Source organism: Colossoma macropomum, unplaced genomic scaffold, assembly GCF_904425465.1.
Source record: "Colossoma macropomum unplaced genomic scaffold, Colossoma_macropomum, whole genome shotgun sequence".
In the NCBI taxonomy this organism is placed as follows: domain Eukaryota; kingdom Metazoa; phylum Chordata; class Actinopteri; order Characiformes; family Serrasalmidae; genus Colossoma; species Colossoma macropomum.
This window is the reverse complement of record NW_023494785.1, coordinates 39,203,371-39,229,088: the sequence shown is the minus strand read 5'-3', so window position 1 is coordinate 39,229,088 and position 25,718 is coordinate 39,203,371. Positions and strand designations below refer to the sequence as shown.

The following is a 25,718-nucleotide window of genomic DNA, read 5'->3' as shown; positions in this document are numbered from 1 at the left end:
AGCTGAACAATGGACTGACCACCCCAGAGTCCAGACCTCAACACCACTGAATGTGTTTGAGATTACTAGGAGCAGAAAATAGAACCAACTTCTAAGACTGAACTTTGGAGATGTGGAAAAATGCAGATGTTTATATAGATATATTTTTCAGTTTTTGGCAAAATTTGAAAATACCCTTTTTCTTTTACATTGTGTGTAAATTTCATGAAGAATGGATCAAAAGAAACGGCCAAAAATGACTTGGAAAAAAATCTGGTTCCATTAAAAGTAAAGTAGGTTTTTTCCTTCTCCTTATTTTGGGAATATGAGGTTTTGCTCCAACAACAGTGAGGTATGTAGTGATTGCAAGCTAGATTTTTTAAAGATAACATTTCATTTCTCAGCCACACAGAAGAAAGTAAGGTACATATAGAGTAGTGAAGGATGAGGAGGCTTGATAAAAACATAAAACTTCAGTAACTCTGTGTCCTTCACTCTCCTAACCACAAATCTGACTGTTACAAACACTACAGTCATATAATCAGTTCACAAACATTTCCAAATAACTGTGTTATTGTCAATCAAAACCTTTTAACTTTTATTTCATTTTATTTTTACGACATCTGAAAACAGCAACTGCTTTTCACATTGTGTGAAATAGAATAAAAGTGTCAGACGTTGTGCGCATAGTACATTTTATGTTTTATTTATTTACTTCAAATTCAGCAAATAAACAGTAATTGTGCATTAAAGGGAAATTCAACCTGTTTTAATGTCTATAATTCAGTCGCTGGAGTGAAACAAAGTCATTCAGAGTGGTTTGATTTGAAATTGTCTCATTGTAGAGAAACTTACAGACTCAGATTTCTTTACTGTGGTGGTGATAAGAACCAGGGGTCACAATGTCAACAACACAGATATAGCCATTTAATTTACTCTAAGACCAGCAGTGAACCTGCACATGTCCTCTGAGTTTCTATATGTAATGTTGATGATGTTCTGATAAATCAGAACAAAATATGTTTTCATGGGGACTATTTTGCCTTACAATGCCCTACATGTACCTCTCCACCATGAATGACCTTACAAATACATATTTTAGGCAAAGATCTCTTTATAAAACAGTGTCTTGGGCACCAGGCAGTGTGTAACCTTTTCACGTCATAACTTTGTGTGAGGGAGCTTTTAGACGCATTGCGCTCTTCAGACGTCTGGTTCCTATCACCACCACTGTGAAGAGTTCTGGCTCAGTGAGTTTCTCTGGAACCGAGCATTTCACCTCCAAGCACACTGAACGACTTTGTAACGACTGAATTAGGCAGCAACTCTGATCGCTGGAATTCTGTAGAGGATAAGTTCACTTAGAACATAGAAATTGACAGGGGGCGCCAAAACTTTTGCATACGACTGTATGAAACAATATACAACTTCTTGTGACTGACAGCCCACTCTGAAATCCCCCCGAAATAATTCAGACCTCTCAGAGGGATGCACTGTGTTTAAAATAGAATGAAATATGTTACATTTGGGTTCCTGTTACTCCTATAAACAAGTACGATATAGACACTGGGATGAAACTCCTCCTCATCCTGGTCTTCAGTGATGGAAGGATAAATAGGTTAAAACAGTGGTGAAATAATATGACGTCTGCTTGGTTTACCACGGATAACCAAGGGCTAGATGTGTGCACTATTTACAGTATTCACTACAAGGCCGCCACTTTGATGTGAAACACCTCCTTCTCCTCCAGTGGTTTCTCATCTGTAGACTCTGTGAGCTCAGCTTGACCGTTCTTCTCTGGCTCAAGTTCTGGAAGGTGCCACTGGATAAAGACCTGGTAGAAAAAGGAGCCCAGCACAGCGCCAACCAGAGGTGCGACGAGCGGCACCCAGAAGAAGTAGTCGAAGCACCTGAGTGAGAGGAGTGGTAGGGAATACATTCAAATACATACAAAATACATTCAAAACATTATGCCTTTTATTCTATTACAAACGTTCTTTAGAAAAGAACCATGTGGGTTCTGCTATTACTACAATCTCAAGTTTGTAACAATAGCAGAACCCTTTTTGGTGCTATATAGAACCATTTTCAAAAAAGTTCTATATAGAACCATATACGACATATCACTGTTGTCGAAACAAAACCTTGTGTCTCCAAAATGGTAACTTTACAGGAGAAGGAAAAAGCCTACTTTACTTTTAATGTAAGTCAATGGAACCAGACGTTTTTCCAAGTAATTTTGGGCTGTTTCTTTTTGTCCATTCATCACAAAATTTACACACAATGTAAAAGGTAACAGGCATTTTCAAATTATGTCAAAAACCAAAAAACAACAAAAATGGAGATACAAGGTTTTGTTCTGAGGGCAGCGATATTCTCCATCAAGCTGAAGAACAATTTCACCATGCATAGAACCATTTAAGCATGAAATGGGTCTATATAGAACTCACTTTAAATGTGGCTGTCAAATAATGCCACCTTTACCTTTACTACAAATCAGTTTGTGAAATTTCTGCCCTGCTAGGTCTGCCCTAGACAACTGTAAGTGCATGATTACTAAATGCAAGCCTGAGACTACTATGCACAACGCCAAGCATCGCTTTGAGTGGTGGAAAGCATGTTGTCAATGGACTCTGAAGCAATAGAAACGTGCTCTCTGGCAACAGAGAGAAGGCCCTTTCCTTTTCTAGCATAACTGTGTTAGAAAACCCATGTCCACAAAAAGTCAATGTAAGATGACTTTGGTGTGGAGGATCTCTAGTGGTCTGCACAGAACTCTAACCCCACCCCCACTGAACAACTTTGGGAGGAACTGACCTTCTCGTCCAACATCAGTGCCCGACCTCTCAAATGCTCTTTTGACTGAATGGGCACAAGTTCGCACAAACACCTGGGTGTGTGTGGGGGGGGGTGGCCTCCATATTAATGCCAATGGTCTTGGAAAGAAATGTCCAACAAGCTCACTTAGATTTCTGATGGTCAGGTGTCCACATACTTTTGGCCATATAGTGCATATGTAAATGTGTTGGTTTTAAGCCATCACATAAATACTGAATTCAAAATGGGCTGTTTTTAAGGAACTGTATGGACTGGGAAGTGAATTTTAACAATGTTTGCATACAACAAACTCTGTTGTCTAAAAAAGGTGATGAAAATTTGGTTTGACATGATTTGTCAAACCAAATTTAAATCTACATAAGTTATTGATTGTAAAAAATATGTAATATGACAAATGATTCTAAACTTTTGAACTTACGTGAAGACCTCAACGCCCCAGCCGGCTGTGAGAGTGAAGAGGCGTGGCCCCAGGTCACGGGCGGGGTTTATTGCTCCGCCGCAGTTGGAGGACATGGACATGGCTATGCCTAAAACAACAGCGGCCACAATGGGGGGCAGCAGAGCCTCAGGAGCAGGCCGATTCCTCTTATCATTCAGAGGCAGGATGCACAGCAACAGCGTGGCGGTGCCAACCACCTGAGAAAGGAAGCAGGAGTGGAAAAAGTATAGAGACAAGTTGAAGTATTGGTTCTGTGTCAAAATCAGCACTCCCATTTTGAAAGGACTGCACCACAATAGGACTTTCTTAAGCTTTTGATTAAATTTCTGCCTCTTTTTTTTGTATTTATCTTTCTGTTGTCATTGCTTGGTATGATTTTCAATGAATACTCTTAACTTTCAGGTATTTTTCCCTTATATTGCTGTTACCAAATGTTAAGTATCATAGGAGAAAATCAAAATCAACTCTAATTTCTTCTATTACTGCTAACTTTATCACCTGTTTCTATTGTTATTATTATTATTATTATTATTATTATTATTATTGTTGTTGTTGTTGTTGTTATATAGTATAATGTAAATGTGTGAATTTATGTAATAAATTAACAAGATGCTGTAGGTGTGCCTCCTCCACAGTCTTCAGATTGTGGCTGCTGTCACTCGGGTGAACCACTAGATGTCACTGTTTTCAACGCCTTGATTTCAAAAAAACAATCCTATCAGGGCTTGCGTGTAACGTCATGACGCAGTGTTCTACGCGTCTCCCGCCATTTTGGCAGGTTCAGTGACAGGCAGGCAGCAAAGCTGGTGGACAAGTTTTCACCCCAGCAGGCTGCTCTGGGCCTCTAAGGCATCATGGTGGGGAGCTACTGCTGTGTTATAAGCTGCCGCAGCAGCAGCCACGACAGCCGCCGCAAAAAGCTAGACCACGGTTTATCATTCTACCGGTTTCCAGCGTGGCGCCAAAACGAGGGGAGCAAAGTTTCAGACGTGACAAAGAGGCGCCGAGCAGCCTGGGTTTCTGCCGTAGGACGGCCTTGCATCACATTTTCCCAGATTTCCGCCTCCATGAGAGTCTGCTCCCGCCATTTTCACTCAGGTAACATCAAGTGATAAACTTTCATTCGGCTTTCTTAGCCAGTCTGAGTTGCGTTGGGTAAAAGCGCTCTATTTGTGCTCGTGTCTTGTCACGTCAGTAAAACTACATATCCCAGAAGCCCACGCTCTAAGCTGTTGGCGCGCTTGTGGCTACTGGCTCCGCAGAGGGGCGGAATCTCAAATGACTCCCTGCTCCCTATATAGTGCACTACGAAACGACGATTTCTACACTCAAAAACAGTGAACTTAATGTTAAATGTGGACTCGTGCTGCCTTTGGCTCAATCCACGGTGGATTCCTGTTAGACATGTACGCACTTTGGACGTTAAAGTCGTTATGTTATGCCCTACGTAGTGCACTTCATAGGGAGTAGGGAGCCAGTGGGGATTCGGCGCCACACTTGTCGTCGCAGCGGCGCTGCAGGAGCCACAGTCGTGTTTGTAGTTAATAAAACACGGTTTATGGTTAATAAAGCGTCGTCTGTAGTTAATAAAGCACCGTCTGTATTTAATAAAGCACTGTTTTAGTCAATAAAGCATCCGGACAGATGAAATATAGCCATGGTGTGCTGCGTGGTTTATGGCTGCAGCAACAACAGCAACAACAATCAAAACGGCGTGAGCTTTCACGGCTTCCCGGCTGTCCGCCGCCGTGAGGGGACGGAGGCTGAAGAGCTGAGCCAGCGGAGGAGGAACCTCTGGATAGAGAGAATAAACAGGGAAAACTTCCAGCCGTCTCGATATTCCAAAGTCTGCTCTCGTCATTTTGTCACAGGTAGACAGCTAAAGGGGAATTCCACCGATTTTTCGAAATTTCTACATAGCGCAGTCGTGGAGATGTAAACAGAGTCACTCGGAGTGTTTTGATGTGAGATGGTTCATTGTAACTTTAGACTAGGATATCTTTACAGTGGGGGTGATGGGAACCAGGTGTCACAATGTCTAACAACACAAATAGCCATTTTATTTACTATCTAGAACCACCAGTGAACCTACACGAGTTTTTATACGTCATGTTGATGACGCAGCGCCCTGCACCTACCGCTCCACCAAGAATGAATGAAAGAAATAAACCTGAGGCTAAAAGCTTGTCTTATTTTACTGTTGTAAAATAATGTCTCAGGCATCAGGCAGAGTATTTATAACAATGTCATGTGGTTATTTGCTGTGAAGTAGCTTTTAGAGCTGTATTAAACTCTTCAGACGTCTGGTTCCTATCACCATCACTGTGAACAGTTCTGACTCAGTAAGATACTATAGAATTGGGCATTTCACATCAAACCGCTCTGAATGACTTGGTTCACAGCTTAAATGTTTAATTATGGTGAAATTCTGAAAAAATGGGTGGAATTCCACTTAAAGTGAAGGATGAATTCTGAAGTTTTGCCCTTGATCCTGTTCAGGTGTTGAGAATTGTTCACGATTAACAGTTCACACTGATTGATTGATTGACTTTTGGAATCAAACTGTTAGTCTAGGTCTCTTATGCTTTGGCTATACAGTGAATGCTGGTAACTGTTGGATGCCAGAACGTTAGCAGACCAAAATAATTGTATGAATCCAGCCATGTGAATGTATGTAGCTCCTGTGATGCAGTATTTACAAGGTTATTAGGATACAGATGTCTGGATGTGTTATCGTGGACAATAACAGAAATCAGAACTCAGAGATGACGTGTCGATTTGGTGCGGATCAATACCTCCGATCAGTCTGGCCTCATCTTTATATCTTGATTTGGAAGCCATAGTCGGTTCCTACAGTTTGTCCTACCCATCAGTTGGTCTTGCTGCGCCTGCACGTATGATTAGTCTCATATAAGTAGTACTTCTAACAGCTTTTGTGTGTTTATTGTTCATTTTGCCTTACTTACTTCTGACATAGCTTAGTAATACTGCCTGCTATTGATAAAGCTATTAAAATATCCTACCTGTAGTTTTAATGCTGGTAGTATTTTCTCATAAGGTGATTTAGGATCAAAATATCCTACAAACTATCCAAAATGGCAGTGTTTAATCCAGGTCTCCCTTTTATATTTATAGCATATAACTTCTTACTGCAAATTACAGTATTGAACTAATTAACTGTTTAAAAAAAAAAACGAAATAAAATCTAAATAATCTTTTTTTGTCATTTTAACATCATCTAAAAATGCCAGCTGCTCTTTACATGCAAAAATAATCAATTTCATCAACTCTATTTAAAGTTAAGAATGCTTTTTTTTCCATTTCCTGTTAAGTTACCAGTTTGGAGATACAAGGTTTTGTTCTAACAGCAGTTATATATAATATTATATTATATTATATACAGGCAGTATAAAAAGTTCACACACTCCTGTAAAAAATGCCAATTTTTGTAATGTAAAAAAAAAAGATAAATCATTTCAGAACCTTTTCCACTGATAATGTGAAATTGCAAGTTCTAAAATAAAATGAGAAATATTTTAAGATAAGAAGAAAAAAAACTTGTATAAGTGTATATATTATTAATGTATTATAAATGGTGACTTAAAAAAAAACTATATTGTTTCTGATTATGTTTTATTTTAATTTATTTATGCAGTTTAACATTAAGGACAGGAAGAAGTTCTGACATGATTTGGTTTTCGTTTTTTATTCATTGGAATCAGATTGAAAAACACTGTCATCTTGTAAACGTAGTTTTGACGTGACAAAAATGTCCCTCGTCCCAGAAACCTGTTCACACATAGCTCAACTAGTGAACCAGCACTACTGGGTCCGTTTTTCTTGCATAACAGATATTTCGCCAGAAATCTTAACTGTATATCCTGATCTGCAGCATAAGTGAATTTGCACAGTCTGCTGTGGAATTAAACCAAGATGTCAGGTGCAGTGTGACATGCACTAAATGTGGAACTTATCACAGTTTACAACCTCCATTTCTTTTTGTGTTTGCAGGGAAGCCGGCGTATGGAATGCTAGAGTCGCATCCAGACTGGGCACCATCGTTACATCTGGGCCATGAAGAAATCAAGGAATCGGAAACAGAGGGTCCTGCATGTCAGTTAAAAAGAAAACAGCCGAGAAAGACTGTAAAGAAGACGACTGCAGAGACGGACACAACCCAGACTGCACCAGGAGACCCTGGAGACACACAGGCTGCAGAAGGTGGGACTGACAACACTCATTTTGGGTGTTCAGTATTGTTCACGATTAACATCTAACCCTGACTGATGATTGACTTTTGGAATCAGACCATCATGTCTAGCTCTGTTGAGCTTTGGCTACATATGCAGGTAATGTCACTTCAGCTAACATCAAGCTAACACTGATTAACCCCAACAAACACAGATATGCAGCTATTAATCACTTTTGCAATCATGATGATGTTCCATGGTGCAGTTAATGGTACAAAAGACAGAATATTGCTGACCCTTCTACAGACCAAATAATTATGATTCTAATGATGTGCATGCTTTTAGCTCCTGTTATGGGTTCGCTGATTCAGTATTTACAAGCTAATTATAGACATCTGGATATGTTATCGCAGGCAATAACGCATAATCAGGACTCAAAGATAACTTATCGATTTGGTACGAATCAACGCCTCCTGACTTTTTCTTGATGTCTCGATTTGAATTCAAGTCGGCATTGACTTCTCACCCACATTGGGCTTTCTGGGTTTTGCTAATACTCTTTATGGACAGCCTCGCTCTGTGTTGTGGAGCAAATTAAGCAATATTCTGAGTAAATATGTGAGGTTACTTAATTTTTAACAGGTTTAATGATTAAAACAGTGACAACAAAACAAATAAAATATTTACTTGAACATATTTGAGGCCATTTTTGTGAATGCTGAAAAAATGCAAACATGTTCGCCTTGGTTTCCACTGTTTTCATAGTAGAAACCATGTTTCTACTATTTTCACCCCAAAACATGCAGCCCAGCTCTGCTAATTATCAATTATCAGCTAATTATCAGACCATGTATGAGCTGAATCAGGTGTTTTGTTGCAAGGAATTTAAGAAACAGCAGCGTTTTGTATCTTTGTATCCCTTTTTTCTGTATTTTTTCATTTTTTGACATCGTTCGAAAATGCCAGCTGCTCCTTATATATATATATATATATATATATATATATATTTTTTAGTTTAATGATGAAAGGACGAATATAGATGGTTTAAAATTCCTTACAAAAATAATAATTCCATGAACTCCCATTCAGAGTTAATCTTACCATTTATAAAGTTATTATTTTGGAGATATAAGGTTTTGTTTCAACTGCGACAATACATATATAAACTGTGTATTATACATCCCTGCAGCAATGGCAGGTTTTTGTGATGTAAAAAATGCAACCAAGATAAATCATGTCAGAACTTTTTCCACCTTTAATGTGAAATTTCAACCTATAAAATAAAGTGGGAAACATTTTAAGGTAAAAAGAACCTGCTTGCATAAGTGTTCACACCCTTTTATAAATGGAAATGAGTCCACGTTCAGAATCGACCAGTCACTTTCAAACAGCTTTTCTTTTTTCTTTTTTTTTACCCTATATTTTTTCATTTTAATTTATAGTTTGCCATTTTACCTTGAACATGATTTTTTGTTTTTGTTTTAGTTTATTTCATTCATTGTTTTATTTTTTTACTAATTCAAATGAGATTATAAACACTCTCATTTTCTAACTTCATTTTGACATGAAAAAATGTCATCCTGGAAACTTATTTACCGCTCAGCTGGTGAACCAGCATTGCTGGCACGGTTTATCTTGCATTGTAGAGATACCACCAGAAAATCTTAACTGTATATCCTGATCCGCAGCATAAGTGAATTTGCACAGCCTGCTGGGAAATTAAACCAAGATGTCAGGTGCAGTGTGACGTGCACTAAATGTAGAACTTATCACAGTTTACAACCTCCATTTCTTTTTGTGTTTGCAGGGAAGCCGGCATATGGAATGCTAGAATCACATCCAGACTGGGCACCATCGTTACATTTGGGCCACGATGAAATCAAGACAACAGAAACAGAGGGTCCTGTAAGTCAGTTAAAAAGAAAACGTCTGAGAAAGACTGTAAAGAAGACGACTGCAGAGACGGACACAACCCAGACTGCACCAGGAGACACTGGAGACACACAGGCTGCAGAAGGTGGGACAGCATTGATTTCGAGTGTTGCGAACTGTTCACGATTAATAACTAACACTGATTGGTGATTGACTTTTGGAAGCAGACTATTCATGTCTAGATCTCTTATGCTTTGGCTGCGTAATGAATCCAGTTAAAGCTTGAAAGTAAGCAGGGCTCACGTCACTTCAGCTCACACTGATTAACCCTAATATGTAGCTATTTCTCCTTTTTGCCATTGTGACAGTGTTTAATAGTGTAGTTAGTTGTATAAAACCCTTTAAATAATATGATTCTAGCAGTGTGTGTCCTTTTGGCTCTTGTGATGTGTACACTCATTTAGTATTTACAAGGTCATTATAGATGCCTGGATACATTATTGCGAGCAGAAATGCATGATTGGTTCTCAGAAAGAACTTATCCAATCGGTGCCAATCAACACGTCCAATCAAATTGTCTTTTTCTTGATGTCTTGATTTGGAAGCCAAGTTGGTGTGAAGCCAAATTTCCATCCTGGTTTCATTTCCCAAATACTTTCAAGCAGAGTTTGCACATTTTCATTATTATGCAAGCCTTTACAGTCAACTGAAAAACTTGTCACTTATTATAATTCACTTGTGTTCTGGCTTTGTTGCCTTTATTTCAGAATTTATTAAAAAAAAAAAAGTCAGGCACATATCTACGCTTAGTCTGTGTTGTGGAGCAAATATAGCAATTGTCTGAGTAAATATATGAGCTTGCTTAATTTCTAACACATTAAGTGATTAAGACAATGACAACAAACAAAGAGAAGATGTATCTGCACAAGTTTGAGGTGGTGTTTGTAAATATTGCTAAAATGCAATTTTAATTTTTCAGCATTATTCACATAGTGCCCTGTTTTTTCTCTCTTGGGCTACGTTCACATTACAAGCCTCATTACTCAAATCAGATTTTTTGCTCAAATCCGATCTCTCTGACACGATGGTTCACACTCGTTTAGGATTCAAATCTGTCATTAATGTGAACAAACCAGCGTCCTGAAATGACCCGCATGAGCACATCCTACTCAGTAACGTCACGTGAATGAATCACGTGCATCATCAGCACAAACTAACGAGCAGAACGAAGATCATTAACTCTGATCAGCTCTCAGCTTCATTATTAGAGCCAGACGAAGGAGAAAAAGGTGAGATGAGCTGCTTTTCCACCATTTACAGGCTTTAACTTCTGTTCGGCGCTGCTGCCATGGTAACGCTGAATGATGGTCACGCGCAGTGGAAAAAAGTACATTAATTCCGATCTGAGCGTCACATTAAGGTCGCATGGCCACATATCAGATAAGTATCCGATCTAGGACCACATATGAAAGTGGCTCAGGTTGGATTTGAAAAGATCAGATTTGTGTGTCCAAACAGCTCTGAGAACATCAGATCTGAGTCACATTAGGGCAAAAATCGGATTTGTGCCACTTCAACCTGGTAATGTGAACGTAGCTTTGCTGATCCAGATTTTTTTACTGCTCATCAGGTAATTAAATACTGGATCAGGTGCTTTGTGGCAGGGAATTCAGGAAACAGCAGTGCTTTGTTCAGGCTTTCCTTATACTACAAAGAATGGATTCTCTTAGCTCCCATTCATGGTTAAGAAGGTTTTTTTTTTTATCCTGTGAAGTTACCATTTTAGAGAATCGAGGTTTTGACCTGACCGTGACGATACATACATATGTATTTTATATTATATTACATGCAGTGGATTTATAAAGTCTACATGCCCCTGTAAAATACCAACGTAAATTATATCAGAACATTTTCCACCTGTAATGTGAAAAAAAAGAAAAAAAAACCATAATAACCACTCACTTTCAGACTAATGTGAAATAGTAGCTAATATACACCCCACTCAATCAAAGTGACTCTGATTGACCACAAATGAAGTTTTGCCTTGATATGTTTCTGATTGTTTTTCACTTTAATTTGTAGGTTGCAGTTTCACATTGAAGGTGGAAAATGTTTTGATGTGTATTATTTTGGTTTATTATGGGTTTCTTTTATTCATTCTTATTCAACTTACATTGAAACAAGTCTCTCAGTTTATAATCATAGTTTTCATGTGAAAATCTTTATTGTATTGTAGTGGATTTGCATGTGGAATTAGGCCAAGATTTAAGGTGCAGCATCACGTGCAGAGCGACTTGCTATAAGCATGTAAGACCACTGTTATTGCACAGCTTACAACATAAATTCCTTTTTATGTTTACAGGAAATCCCACATATGGAAAGTCAGAATCACAAACAGACTGGACATCATTGTTACATCTGGGCCACGGTGAAGTCAAGGCAACGAAGACAAAGCGTCCTGCACACCAGACAAGAAGAAAAAATCCAAGAAAGACTCCAAAGAAGAAGAAGAAGACTGCAGAGAAGGACACAACCCAGATCGCACAGGGAGACACCGGAGACACATGGGCTGCAGAAGGTGGGACTGACATCAGCGAGCCTGCAGTCAAGTTGGAGACAGAATGTGATCCTTGCGCTGAAATCAGCCCCGTGTTGATTAAAACCGAGGCCGATTGTGATTTTTGCGAATGCATGCGTGCTGAAGTCAACAGGCTGTTGGAAGAAAACAGGGAGCTGAGGCGAGAGCTCGACGAGAGAAAGATGAGTGAAGAGTTTTTGAAAGCTGATGATGTTAAAGTCATGTACTACACTGGCCTTACAAGCTTTGCTGTTTTGATGGACGTGCTAAACCACATTCGGCCCTTTCTACCACAAATGAATAAAATGTTGTCACCATTTCAGATGCTTTTCTTAACCCTCATGCGTCTGAGACTAGATCTACCGATCCAGCTCATTGCTGACCTTTTCCACACAGACTTAAAGACTGTTTCCACCACGTTTGTTGACACTATGGACGTCCTGTATGCACAACTTGGCCCTCTAATAGACTGGCCAGAGCGACAGTGTTTGCTGGCCACTATGCCCCCTAAGTTCATTGACTCGTTTGGGGACCGTGCTGCGATTATTTTGGACTGTTTTGAAGTAGAAATCGAAGGGCCGTCCAGTCCGAAAGCCAGAGCACAGTCGTTTTCCCACAACCGACACAATCGCACAGTAAAGTACCTCATTGGCTTTACACCAGCTGGAGCTATTTCATTCGTTTCCAAGGGATTTGGAGGCTGCTGCAGTGACAAGCATGTAGCGGAAAACAGCGGCCTACTGGACAAACTGTCACCTGGCGATTTGGTGTTGGCTGATCATGGTTTTGACATTGAGGACAGTGTGGGAATGATGTGTGCTGAAGTGAAAGATCCTGCATTCACAAAAGGACAGAGGCAGCTGGATGTGAAGGATGTGGAAGAAACTCGTCAAATAGCTCACCTCAGAGTCCGCTTGGAAAGAGTGATGGGCAGTATACGGGATAAGTACGCCGTGTTAAACAAGGCAGTTCCTAACAGTTTGGTGCGTCCATGTGAGGGAGAGGAGGTAACACTGCTCGATAAAATCATCAGCGTGTGCTGTGCTCTCGCGAACGTATTTCCCAGCGTGGTTGTAAAGTGTGATGACGGACACGATGAATAAATTACATTTAGCAACTTGCTTCAATAACATGCACGTCCACAGACTGTTCAGCATTTATGCATAAATGCATTGAGACGGAATCATCCCAAGTGTTTTGATATGAAATGCACTGTTTGAGAGAAACTCAGTGTAAGAATTGTTTACACTGGTGGTGATAGGAACCAGACGTCTGAGGAGCTTCCCTCTAAAGGTGCGTTCACATGTTTGTGTTTAAAAAAAGTCACTCTGCACGTGGCCAATGGCACGAAGCCACACAAATGTTGGCATGGGGACTGTGTTACAAAAAAAAGAGCTTTAGCGGTGCATTTTGTTGATTTAACCCTTGTGTGGTGTTGATGTGTTTGTTTCTCAGTGGTCCGGTGGACCCACAACATTATAGTTTCTTTAAATCGGTACAGCCATAACTATTTATGTAAAAATACCAGATGTTTAAAATATCACAAGTGGCCAGAGTAGGGTTCTCCTTTAGCAGCTGTAGCCAGTCAGCAGCATGGCCATGTTGTCCACCCTCACATACACACACACACACACACTAACAGCAGGTCATGAAGGAGGAGAACAGAGTGAAGGACACAGCACCTCCACACTTTTATTCCCCGCAGGTTCACCCAACACCACATGTGTAATATAAATGTGTGGGGGTGAACAGAGTGAAGACACTGAAAATGGGTTATTTTATATGTTCTTCACAGAAAATGATCAAAGGCCAAGAATCTGAGGTTGAAATAATAATAAATCACATAATGTTTTCTTTTGGTAAACATTGAAAATGGGCCCCACAGACCTGAACACCACACAAGGGTTAAGTCAACACCCAGTTTATTTCACTACTCCAGTCAACGGCAAAAGCAGGGAAAATTAAACTGTTCATGGAACATTCCGCTCACCGCTGCCGTCTGCAGAATGGTGGCAAAATATTCTGTCACGACTCCATTGAAAACAATGGAATATCCGGTTAGCCATCGTCCATCTACTGCTAACATGTGAACACAGCATAAGAAAATAATGACATGATATTTATTAAAATCCACTTGTGGTTGAGAGATACATGCAGGGTGTTGTAAGGCAAAGAAAACTTTTAACCCCAGATATACTATTATTCTACCATTTCAACGTCACATATAAAACCAGGTATGTTCACTGTTGGTGTTGGGCGGTTAGTACAATGGCCAAATTTGTATTGTTGTATTGGTTCCTATCACCACCACTGTAAAGAGTCTTAAGTTTGTCAGTAGTAAACCATTTCACATCAAACCACAGTGATTGACTTAGTTTACATCTCAACCTTTGAATTATGCAGAAATCTTCAGGAAAGAAAGGGGGAAATTTTGATGCCTCCATGTGAGATCGAGGAGGTGTGCACTAACTACAACACGTCCCCTACACTGTGATGGTGGACATAACGAATGAATTACATTGAGTAATTTTATTCGCAATTTGCTTTAATAAAGTGCACAACTTTTTTAAAATGTGGTTTGTTGTTATTGGATTTAACAAATGCAGAAGTTTATAGTATCTGTATCAAGACAAATAGTTCTCTATCTGTGGGCGGGGCCTCAGGCCAGTAACTGGCTTATTACACACATTACAAGTTTGATGTCATTTTTAGGCCAAGTTTTATGAATGTTTGTTTGATTTTTCTTAGGTGCTGAGAAAAATGAAATAGAGTCATTATAAATAAAGTGTTATGTCATAAGCTGTAATAGGCTAATGTGATGTTAGTCTGCAAAAGGCCAGCATTCATTGGCTAAAGTTACATAATAAATAACATAAAGGCTCATTAAAGAAAATAATTGAGATTTGAGAGCTTAGAGGACCCCCCCATATTTACATCATTAAAACATGTGCTTTGAGTCACAGTTGCTCACAGTGGTGGGGATAGGAACCAGACAACAACATCACAGAAAGTTATTATATGAAATGGTTATGAATACGTTACCATAAGCCTGAGGCATTGTTTTAAGAACTATTGTCGTAAGCATTATCAACATATTTTCAAAATCCATTTGTGGCGGAGAGGTACATTCAGAGCAAACAGTCCCCAAACAAAACGTAGTTTTTGTTGATTTATCACTATTTTACCATCATCAACGCTACAGATAAAAACTCAGAAGACACATGTAGGTTCACTGGTGGTTTTGGACAGTAAATGAAATGGCTGTATTTGTGTTGTAGACATTGTAACCCCTCTTTCCGTTCACCACCACTGTAAACAAATCTGAGTGAGTGAGTTTCTCCACAATTAACCATTTTATATCAGACCACTCTGATTAACTGTTCACATGTCAAACAGTGAATTATGCAAAACTTTTTAACCTTTAAATTGCTCAAAGTTGTATTAAACACTGCTATAACCTACGAATAGCTCAGCCAGGTTGCACTGAAGTCCCTGTAGTTGCTGAATAATAAGCCTGGGATTTTAAGGTGTTAGAACAAGTTTACACTGTTTTCCCCTAAACCCAAATGTACTTGGTCAGCAAGACATGTTTGGTGTCTGAAGTTTTCTTCTTTAGTTTTGCACAGGAGCTACGAGGCTAATGTTGCTCACACGTAATAAAACTCTGTCTTACCCAAAATCATTCCTTCTATCAGACTCAATTAGAATCTATTGAAGACTTCTTTTTAGATACTTGACCCCATCGATTTTGGAAGTGCTTGATTTTGGTGGAAAATCAGATTTTTCTGTGGAAGTTTTTGAGAATTACATTTAAGAAGAATAATCTTCTGGACAGTGTTTGGCACCGTAAGTTTTTCTTTTCAAAGCTTTAGTGAATCTGGCCCAAAGTCAATTATGGCCAGGGGTCAGTCCTCAAAAAGCCAATGCATTGCATGATCCTGATGTGACGGTTTCTCCGGTCCTCTCAGGTACTGACCTGGTCAAAGATGTTGGTCTGCAGGGACACTCCTTCAGTGGGGTACGTGGCAAAGATGGAAGCAGTTTCGTTTGGGCCGAACGCAGTCAGAACTCCACCGCTGTAGTTCATTATAGCATCTAGAGGAGAGGATTAAGCAGAGATGCTGAAAGTGAACTAATCTTTTCTTTCAAACATTGTGTAATGGGTGTATCTGCTACTGCTGCTGTATTGGTAAATTAGCTATCTAGATAAAGTATAGTATACTTTGTGACACATGATAGTAATAAGAAGACCACCGTTCAAAAGTTTGAAATACAATATTTATAATTTTGGTTAATTGATTCAGTAATTTACACATAACAGGCTGAAGTATTGTAAAATATACACAAATGTATTTTAGATGCTTTAAAATTTCATTTTTTGCAGCAACAAGTTAAATGATGAACAGTATACTGTAATTATTTATTTTCAGTGGTTTTAATTTAGGATTATCTGCAGCTCTGTTCATGATGTGGACAGACATTTCTTAACATTGTGTCCTACTTACTATATGAAACCTGTGCAGTTGCACAGAACTGTCTTAGGAGACTAATTTTATAGATTTATCAGTGGTACAAGCTTGAATGTTTGACTCGTACACCAGATTAGGTTTTTGGACAGTGATTCTAAAATTTTAAATGGTAATTCTAAACCTTTAAATTATGTTTTCCAACTTTTGAGTGGTAATTCTAAACCATTGAACAGTGATTCTGAATTTTTTAAGAGTGATTATAAACTTTTCAACAGTGTTCATTAGCGTTTGAACAAAGTTTCTGAACTTTTGATCTATATTTCTAAACTTTTGAATGGCGATTAGAAACTTTTGAACACTGATTAGAAACTTTTGATCTATATTTCTAAACTTTTGAATGGTGATTAGAAACTTTTGAACACTAGTTCTAAACTTTTAAATAGTGATTCTAAACTTTTGAACAATGATTCTAAACTTTTAAATGGTGATTCTAAACTTTTGAATGGTGATTCTGAACTTTTGAACAATAATTCTAAACGTTTGAAGGGTGACTAATCTTCTGAACAATGATTCTAAGCTTTTAAATGGTGATTCTAAACTTTTGAACTGTGATTCTAAACTTTTGAATGGTGATTCTAAACTTTTGAACTGTGATTCTGAACTTTTGAACAATAATTCTAAAGTTTTGAATTTTGATTCTAAACTTTTGAATGGTGATTCTAAACTTCCAAACTTTTGAATTTTGATTCTAAACTTTTGAATGGTGATTCTAAACTTCCAAACGATGATTCTAAACTTTTGAATGGTGATTCTAAACTTACAAACAATGATTCTAAACTTTTGAATGGCGATTCTAAACTTTTGAATGGTGATTCTAAACTTCTAAACAATGATTCCAAACTTTGGAATTGTTCCTGAATATTTTAACAATTATTTCAAAATTTTTAATTGGTGATTCTGAATTTTTGAACAATGGAATGAATGGTGATTGAATGGTGATTCTACCTTTTTGAACAGTGATTATAAACTTTTGAACAGTCATTCCAAACATCTGAGTAGTGATTTTAAACTTTAGAATGGTGATTCCAAACTTTTGAGAGGTGATTTTAAGCTTTTGAATGGGTACTCTAAAATGCTTGTGTTTTAGCTGTTACAAAGTAGTTACAGTGCAAAATACCCGACACTTTTAAACAGTGATTTTAAACTTTCAAAGAATGATTCTGAGCTTTTGATTCAAAAGTGCTTTAAAACTTTTAAGTGGTGATTCTAAAGTTTGAAACTTGTGCTTTGAGGTTCTGAATTTGTGATCCGATATTTGAGCGCTGATTTAAAACCATGGTGATTCTAAACGTTTGAAAAGTAATTTACTTTGATCACTAATTCTACACTTTTAATGGGTGATTGTAAACTTCTGAACGCTTATTCTAAGCATTGAACTGTGATTCCAAACTTTTGGTGATTTGAAACTTTTGAACTGATTTGAAACTTTTGAATGTTGAATGAACTTTTAAATGGTGATACTAAACTTTAGAATAGTAGTGTCTACTAATAGTATCTCTGTGATCTGCTCCCTGTGACCTCACCGTAGTACATGACAAAGACGACTGCGGAGGCCAGGTAGGCCCCCAGCACCTGAGACAGAGAGTAAGGCAGAAGCTTTTTCCATGGAAGATCACCCAACACACAGAAGCTCAGAGACACTGCAGGGTTCAGATGAGCTCCTGAGAGAGAGCGAGAGAAGCCAGCAACACTATTAAACACATAAATTAACTTTCCAGATGAGCTAGTTGGCTGCTGACATGATCTCATTACACTTTGGCCTATATTAAGCTGGTATTAATGGTGATATAATGATGCAGAGAGAGTGATTAATGATATGATGATGATGATAAATTGCCCTGATAACCAGAGAGAACTATCATAAATGTGTACTAATTAGTGATTATACAACATGACCATGCCACGTTAGTTATTAATTATCTTTATAAGCTGAGATAGACATCTGTGAGTTATAAAGCCCTTAGATAGTGAGCTTTTTAATGTGGACAGTTAAAATTCTTAGTAATAAAACTTGTACTACTGTTTAAAGTGAAACATTTGTACATTAAAATTACCTGCAGCTCCAAAATGATACAATGTTTGTACATTATAATGTCTAAAATCTACTACTATTCCTAAAATCTTGGATCTTTTTTTACTTACCTGACACTCCCATGCAGAGGTACATGGCAGACATGACCCCCACAGCGAAGCTCAGGTTAGCTGACAGGAACTGACCCTTCATATCGCGCCCGGTCTTCACCTGTGCTGCACCAGAACAGCCAAATAGCTGGAGCAGGGAGGCAAGAGGTCGACATGAGAATGAACAAAACCTTTTACGTACCTCAGTTAACAGTAGTTCATCATGTAATACCGAACAGTATATTTTATAATGAATGAGTTGAAAAAAAAGAAGTTTCACAGTGAAGCTGAACATTAAAGGCCATTTAATACCACATCCCTACTGAAAAGAACAGCTTGGTCACTTCAGGCTAGTTAACCTGGTAGACAAGCTTGGCTGGTTGACCAGCATAAGGTATGCATTTTTTTTTTAGTTTGATCTGCATGACCAGCATGATCAAACTAGTTGACCAGCATGACCAACATGACCAAGTTGGACAAGTTGGTCAACCAGCATGACCAGCATGACCAAGCTGGTTAACCAACATGACCAAGCTAGTTGACCAGCATGACCAAGTTGGTTGACCAGTATCACCAGCATGTCCAAGCTTGTTGACCAGGCGACCAGCATGGCCAAGTTGGTCAACCAACATAACCAGCATGACCAAGCTTGTCGACCAGCTTGACCAAGCTAGTTGACCAGCAAAACCAAGTTGGTTGACCAACATGACCAAGTTCGTCGACTAGCATGACCAAACTAGTTGACTAGAAAGACCAATTCGGTTAACCACGATGACTGGCATGACCAAGTTGGTCAACATGCATGACCAACATGACCAAGTTTGTCGACCTGTATGACCAGCTTGACCAAGTTGGTCGACCAACATGACCAAGCTGGTCGGCCAGCATGACCAAGTTGGTTGATCAGCATGACCTAGCTGGTTGACGAGTTTGACCAACATGACCCATCAAACTCAAAGGAACCAACCCTATGCTGGTCAACCAGCTAATTTGATCTATCAACCTAATCAGATGGTTGACCAGCAAATGGTACGTTTTTGTTTAGTCCAGCTGGATGTCCAGCTTGTCATCCACCTAAACTACATAAGACCAGTTGAGAGCATCTGAAACTAGCTACCAACAAAAGCTGCTTTTAGATGGATTTTTTTTTACCATACATTAATATCTGTTCATTCTCAACTACACTGTAAAGAATTTCTATATATACTACAGTAATGTTCTGTGTTCAAGCCTGTATGATACTTTCTGTGTTTTACAGTTTTACACAGCATGCCATGTTGAAATTTGGGAAAACATTTACAGTACAGGGAGATAAATGTATCTAACACCATATTGTACGGCTGGTGTAATATTACTGTAACAGTATTGTAATAAATATTTCAAATATACAGTTTTTCTGTAAAACTAGGAGCCAAAAGTACTTTGCAGTCACAGTAAAGGATCATCGTCTCCCTGCAATTTGATTTCGCTTATCAGTTTTCCATTATTTCAATGTGAAGAAGAGCCAGCTGCACTGCATATCTTTAGACCAGAGTAGATACAGCAAGTTCATAGAGGTACAGTTAGTTAGCACTAGCCTAGCTAACTAACACTAGCTATCCATCTAATAGCATGCTAGTTTACCTAGCACAACCTGCACTAACATAAAATCAAACATGGGATATTCAGGTGAGTTCATGAACTTTTTGTTATATACGTCATTATGTAGCACAATTTCACGTATTAACGTTTTTCTTTCTAAAGTATCTGATGATTAATACTGCAATGCTAACTTTAGCTTACTAGCATTCAGTCTCTGTGGGCTATTCAGTGTCATATTAGCGCCAAGTGGCACATTCACTCTCCCACTGGCTTTTGGAGATTGGAAAACATGGCATGAAACATTTTTACCTTGTATATTGAAAGTTTTCAGTGAATACTTTAGTGAATACTGAATACTTTAGTGAATACTGAATACTTTAGTGAATACTGAATTAGGTATTGATTGTAATGTAATGTACTGCACTTACGTATTGTATTGTATTGTATGGCACTGCTCTGTGTTTAACTCTGTTCCTTTTTCTCTAGGTGTCACTAATGACTTTCTGATTCTAGCAGTATCTGAGCTCAGGACTGACTTTCTCTCTAACCTATTTATGACTAGCAAAGATACTTTCTCTGGATAGACAAAGCGCTTTTTGTAAGTCGCTCTGGATAAGAGCGTCTGCTAAATGCTGTAAAGGTAAATGTAAATGTAAATGAATATTTCAATTTAAAGCCTGTGAGGATTTTTAGAGGAGCCTGTTAGCTTGTTAGCCTAACTAGCTGTCTGTATTTTTGATAAACAGAAATGAAACAGCAGATTGTTTCATTAGAATTTTTGCCTCTGAAATGGACTGTTACAAAGTGTAAAGTCTGTGATCTGACTAGTAACCTTTCAGACTGTTTAGGGAAACAATCCGTAAACCCGACTGTTATCAGCATAAAGTTTAAAAGCCAGGGCGTGTCATAATATGGGAGTGTATTAGTGGGTAACTTGCACATTTGTGAAGGCACCGTTAACGCTGAAAGACACATTTTGGAGCAACAAATGTTACCTTCTAGTTGCCGTCTTTTTCAGGCACGTCCATGTTTTTATTTTTTCAGCACGACAGCATGTTGCACATGGCTGTGTAATCAGAAGATAGGTCGGAGCCGGTTTAAGAAGAGCCTGGCCACTTCTTATTTCCCCTGTTATATCAAAAACATGACTGTACAATGCCAGAGGGCACCTGCAAGTGAGTCATCAATGAATGGGAGTAGATGAAGCTGAACGCCTAAAAATGAAAATAATATAACAGCAGTGTTAAAATGTTTTATGCTGTTCTGTGTTCAGGAAATGATTGCATTCTTTTATATTAAAAATGTTTAAGCGTTTATAAACTATGATTTTGCTCAAATGCTCCATCTTAACCCGTTCATTTTGGACACCACTGGCTTGGTGTGGGTGTTAAACTAGCCTCCCTGCAGTTCAGAACTGTCTTCCATTGCAAACGCGTGACGCAAGGCTCCATGCAGCGCTGCGCAACTGAAGAAAATTCCGCTTTCAAAACTGGATCAGTTGGTGTCTTCAGGCCCCAAACAAAGTGTTGCTTAAAGAAAAGGTGATGCAACCCAGGCATTAAATTTGAAATTACTGTATGTGGCCAGAAAAAAATAACATTCATAAGGTAAAGCATCAAATACCAATGTACTGTTTTCAATGTAAAACAAGTCTTTTAATCGCGAGGCCTACTTTTGTGTTTTTAGCATTTCACATACCTGCCCAACTCTTTTCTTTCCTCAAAAAACATCTAAAATAACACAAAAGTGACTTCAAACTTGTGCATAGTAGTGTCATATAGTCATAAGGTCATATAGTCATGTCTAAAAAAGAAATTGCATGCAAAGCAGTCATTAGGTGCTCTATATTACAGCATGTGTTCAGTTGCACAAGTTGCACAAGTTGCTCTCTCAGCACGATGCTGCAGATAACGTGATAAAGTCATACACATGTATGCATACAAGTATTGCCAAACTTTGGGGTTTTTTACTGCAACTAAATGCTGCTATACCTAAAAAAACTTTGAGAATGTAGAATGTAGTCTGAACTGTAGCTTCAAATTCTGGCAAAGAAGCATATTTCCAGCCAAAGGTGCTGCAGTGTCAGAGTAGTTGTGTTTTCCTGTCCCGGTGGGGTCATTTCTGTTTCATAAGGCACAGTCATGTGAGGTTAATGATCCTCTGAACTCTGAATAGGATAAGCACAATTTTCTAATCAGTGGGCTACTAATGTGCACAGAGCCAAGGACATTGTAGCAATATTCCAAAGAACTCAGATTACTAATTGCTAATTATCAGATTTTTTTTTTCTATTTAATAACTTTTTTTTAAACGAAACTGAAACCCCAGAATAGTATTTCATCTTACATTTGTCATCAGTTGGCCAATGGAATATGTATGAGTTGATGTTAAATAACCTATTCAGAAATGTATAGACATTTTAAAAATAGTTATTTGCAATTGCTATTATTATTTATTTATTGTGTTATTATTTTAGTCATTTTATTAAGTGAAATTATCTCACTATATTGGCCGATAATTCTGCTTGTTTCAAGCATATTTATTAAAACAAGTAAAATTATCTGCCTGTATAGTGATCATTTCACTTAATAGAATTACTTAAAACAAGTAAAGAATTGTGTAGAATTTTCCATATGATGGAAAATTAAATTTCCCTTCGTTTTTGAAAATAAAAGAGATTATTTTAGTTTGTAAACATTGTTAAAGCTGCAAAACCTACCATTCACTCCTCAGTCCATACAGTCCACATATGGAAACGATTTCATGTGAGATTATTTGACTTGTCAACATATGATTTTTGCATTGGTCTGCACGGTTGTACCACTAGGGGCCCAGAACTACATTCAGGGGCACCCAGGGGCCCCATTTCTGCCTAGAGCCCCAGAATCACTACATCCATCGCTGGCCGTACCATATGCTAAAAAGCTTTGTGAAGCAATTAAGTCAGTCAGTGTCATTTGGAGCAGCACAACCTAAAGCAATTTTCTACGTCTTTCAAGAAATGCACTCAAAATATAATTGTTATTAATACACAACACCACGTCTTCCGCAGACCGCCTCAGGAATCCGGTCTTAAAGAAAGTAGCATTAGCATTAGCACCACTTCTAAATATATATACTACCGTTAAAGAGGACCATCTTATGCCAGTCCAGTGTTTACAGTTACCGTCCAATACCTGGATTAGTTGCTCATTCAGTGAAATAATGAAATAATTAAATTTGGTGTTGCTAATGGAACTGTATTCTTCTAACAAATACTTTAATAACATATTGTGTATATATATATATATATATATATATATATATATATATATATATATATATATATATATATATATATCTCACTGCTCATTTTTCAGTTTTTGACATCATTTGAAAATGAATAATGGAGCAAAAGAAATGGCCCAAAATAACTTGGGAAAAAAGATCTGGTTCCATTGACTTACATTTAAAGTAAAGTAGGTTTTTTCCTTCTCCTGTAAAGTTATTTTGGATATATATATATATATATATATATATATATATATATATATATATATATATTTATATATATATATATATATATATATATATATATATATGCACAATACAGGAGTATGCAAAAGTTTAGGCATCCCATCCCCTGTCCAAATGACATGATTACAGAGAACACACTTTTGCATGCCCAAAATGCTGCTTATTTGCTGAATTTAACATGTTAGAAAAAATATATATATATATAAAATGTTCCCTGTGCAAAAGTTATGGCACATTTTATGTTTTCTTTTTGCCTAATATATTAAACTCAGCAAGTAAATTGAAAAAAAAGCATTAAAATTGGCAGAAAATGCCATATTTAACTTTGTTCCCTGTAGAGGATGTGGTCACTTATTTGTACTTACATGTAATTTGACCCAGGGTGTTAAAAGCTTTGCATACGACATTCTAAAGAAAAATATGTATCTCCGAAGTAGTAACTTTCCAGGAGAAGGCAAAAATGTTTTAATGTAAGTCAATGCAGCTAATGCAACTGTTCATAAGTTATGGGCCATTTCTGTTCGTCCACTTATCATGTTCTAACACAATATAAAAGGCAGGCGGAATGATCAATTTATGTCAGACAAACAAACAAACAAACAAAAAAAACGACAAAACTGGACATACAAAGTTTTGTCCTGATGGAGACTGTGGTCTAAGAAGTTGCTGATTATAATGCTGATAATACTGCTTATTAATGCTCATAATTGACCCAGCATTACCTGCATTTTGCTGGAAGCTAGTTATGATTAATTTATTCCAAAAATGTTCAGAAAAATTACATGAAACCTCACCAGAAGAACGAAGGTGCCAATGATCTCGCCCAGACATTGCCTGGCCAACTCGTTCTTTATCTTCATCCTCATGATCAGCTTCTTAGCCTTGGTCATCATGCTGTTCTTCATGTTGGGGACTGTACCTGCTGGATTTGATCTTCCAAAATGCTCTGAGACCACTCACTCTGCAGCTTCTAGCAAACCGCAGCAAACTGCAGCTTGACCACTGACATTATCTGATATGATTCATTACACTTTGGCCTCTATTTATATTCTAAATATAAAATCATTAATACTCATTACAGAGAGAGAGAGAGAGAGAGAGAGAAGGAGACGGAGATGATGAGCATCTGCGCTGATAACCGTACTGTTCTGTAATCATCTGTATTAGTGATTAGCCTCCGTAAAACAGTTCAGAGAACATTACCATGTCATATAGTTATTGATTAATTATCTTTATGATGAGGTTAGGCTGACACTGGAGGATTCCACAGGCCATAAAACAGACAGATAGCAAACATTCCACATGCTGCTCATTAAGTAAAGTGCATACAACCCTGTTTAAATTAGTTCTGATACTACCAGAACTCTCAGATAGCTCTTCTCCCATTCATATTAACTGTCACCTTATTAGGTTTTAACTTGTACAGTGTGGACTGAAACACTACAAGCTAGACGCTAGAAGGTATTTTGCGATGTTTGTTTTTTGGAAACGCCAAAAAGTTATTAAATGATACATAATATACAGTACTTATATAATAACAGTCATTTTTTGATCAATTCTTTGCCTGAGATTTGTTCAGTTTTCAAATATGAGGCATTCTGGATGTTAATTTTATTAGAACTTCATTCTCAGTGATCTAGTCTTCTTAGAAACATCAGCACTGTTCATCATTCTGACCACATCTAAAATGACCGCTTCCTACAAATTAGCTGAAATCTGTAAAGTGGTAGAGTAGTAGCATCATAATAGAATGATTTCATAGATTCATTTATCTGCACAGTTTTTAAAATTTTATTAAAGTCATAGATGCCAAACCTTTGCAGTGTGTATGCTCACTTGTAATGTGTGTAAAGTAATGTGATTTTAATTAACATGATTTTATTCAGATTTATTTTGGACCACTTCTGTTGGCCCATTCATCATGAAATGTTCACGCAATGCAAAGGGGCAGCTGGGGTTTTCAAATGTTGTGCTCCAGGTTGGCCAAGGCCTCAGCTCCACCAGAAGAAGACTCAGTTTAGGGTGAAATTAGCCAACTGGCTACTATACTATACTATAACTATACCCAGTTAGCA

The 25,718-nt window shown here is 37.9% G+C and overlaps 2 protein-coding genes across 4 annotated transcripts; one reads left to right on the top strand and one right to left on the bottom strand.

Annotated features, from left to right (window-relative positions):
- Nucleotides 1-1,193: 1,193 nt before the first annotated feature.
- Nucleotides 1,194-24,793, bottom strand: aqp10a (aquaporin 10a). Its single transcript, XM_036594138.1, has 6 exons — nucleotides 24,438-24,793; nucleotides 18,568-18,694; nucleotides 17,949-18,086; nucleotides 15,873-15,991; nucleotides 3,236-3,453; nucleotides 1,194-1,889 (listed from the first exon to the last, which is right to left on the bottom strand). Exons 1-6 carry the CDS (start codon nucleotides 24,546-24,548, stop codon nucleotides 1,685-1,687), a joined length of 918 nt encoding a protein of 305 aa, XP_036450031.1. The 5' UTR covers nucleotides 24,549-24,793; the 3' UTR covers nucleotides 1,194-1,684.
- LOC118824142 lies at nucleotides 3,848-13,491 on the top strand. 3 transcript variants are annotated; one of them, XM_036594110.1, is made up of 4 exons: nucleotides 3,849-4,354; nucleotides 7,268-7,477; nucleotides 9,254-9,463; nucleotides 11,681-13,491. In XM_036594110.1, exons 1-4 carry the CDS (start codon nucleotides 4,111-4,113, stop codon nucleotides 12,997-12,999), a joined length of 1,983 nt encoding a protein of 660 aa, XP_036450003.1. In that variant the 5' UTR covers nucleotides 3,849-4,110; the 3' UTR covers nucleotides 13,000-13,491. The 3 variants fall into 3 exon arrangements, with proteins under 3 accessions (XP_036450018.1, XP_036450003.1, XP_036450011.1); XM_036594118.1 differs by lacking the exon at nucleotides 3,849-4,354 and adding an exon at nucleotides 4,740-5,127; XM_036594125.1 differs by lacking the exon at nucleotides 9,254-9,463 and having other exon boundaries at nucleotides 3,848-4,354.
- Nucleotides 24,794-25,718: the final 925 nt, after the last annotated feature.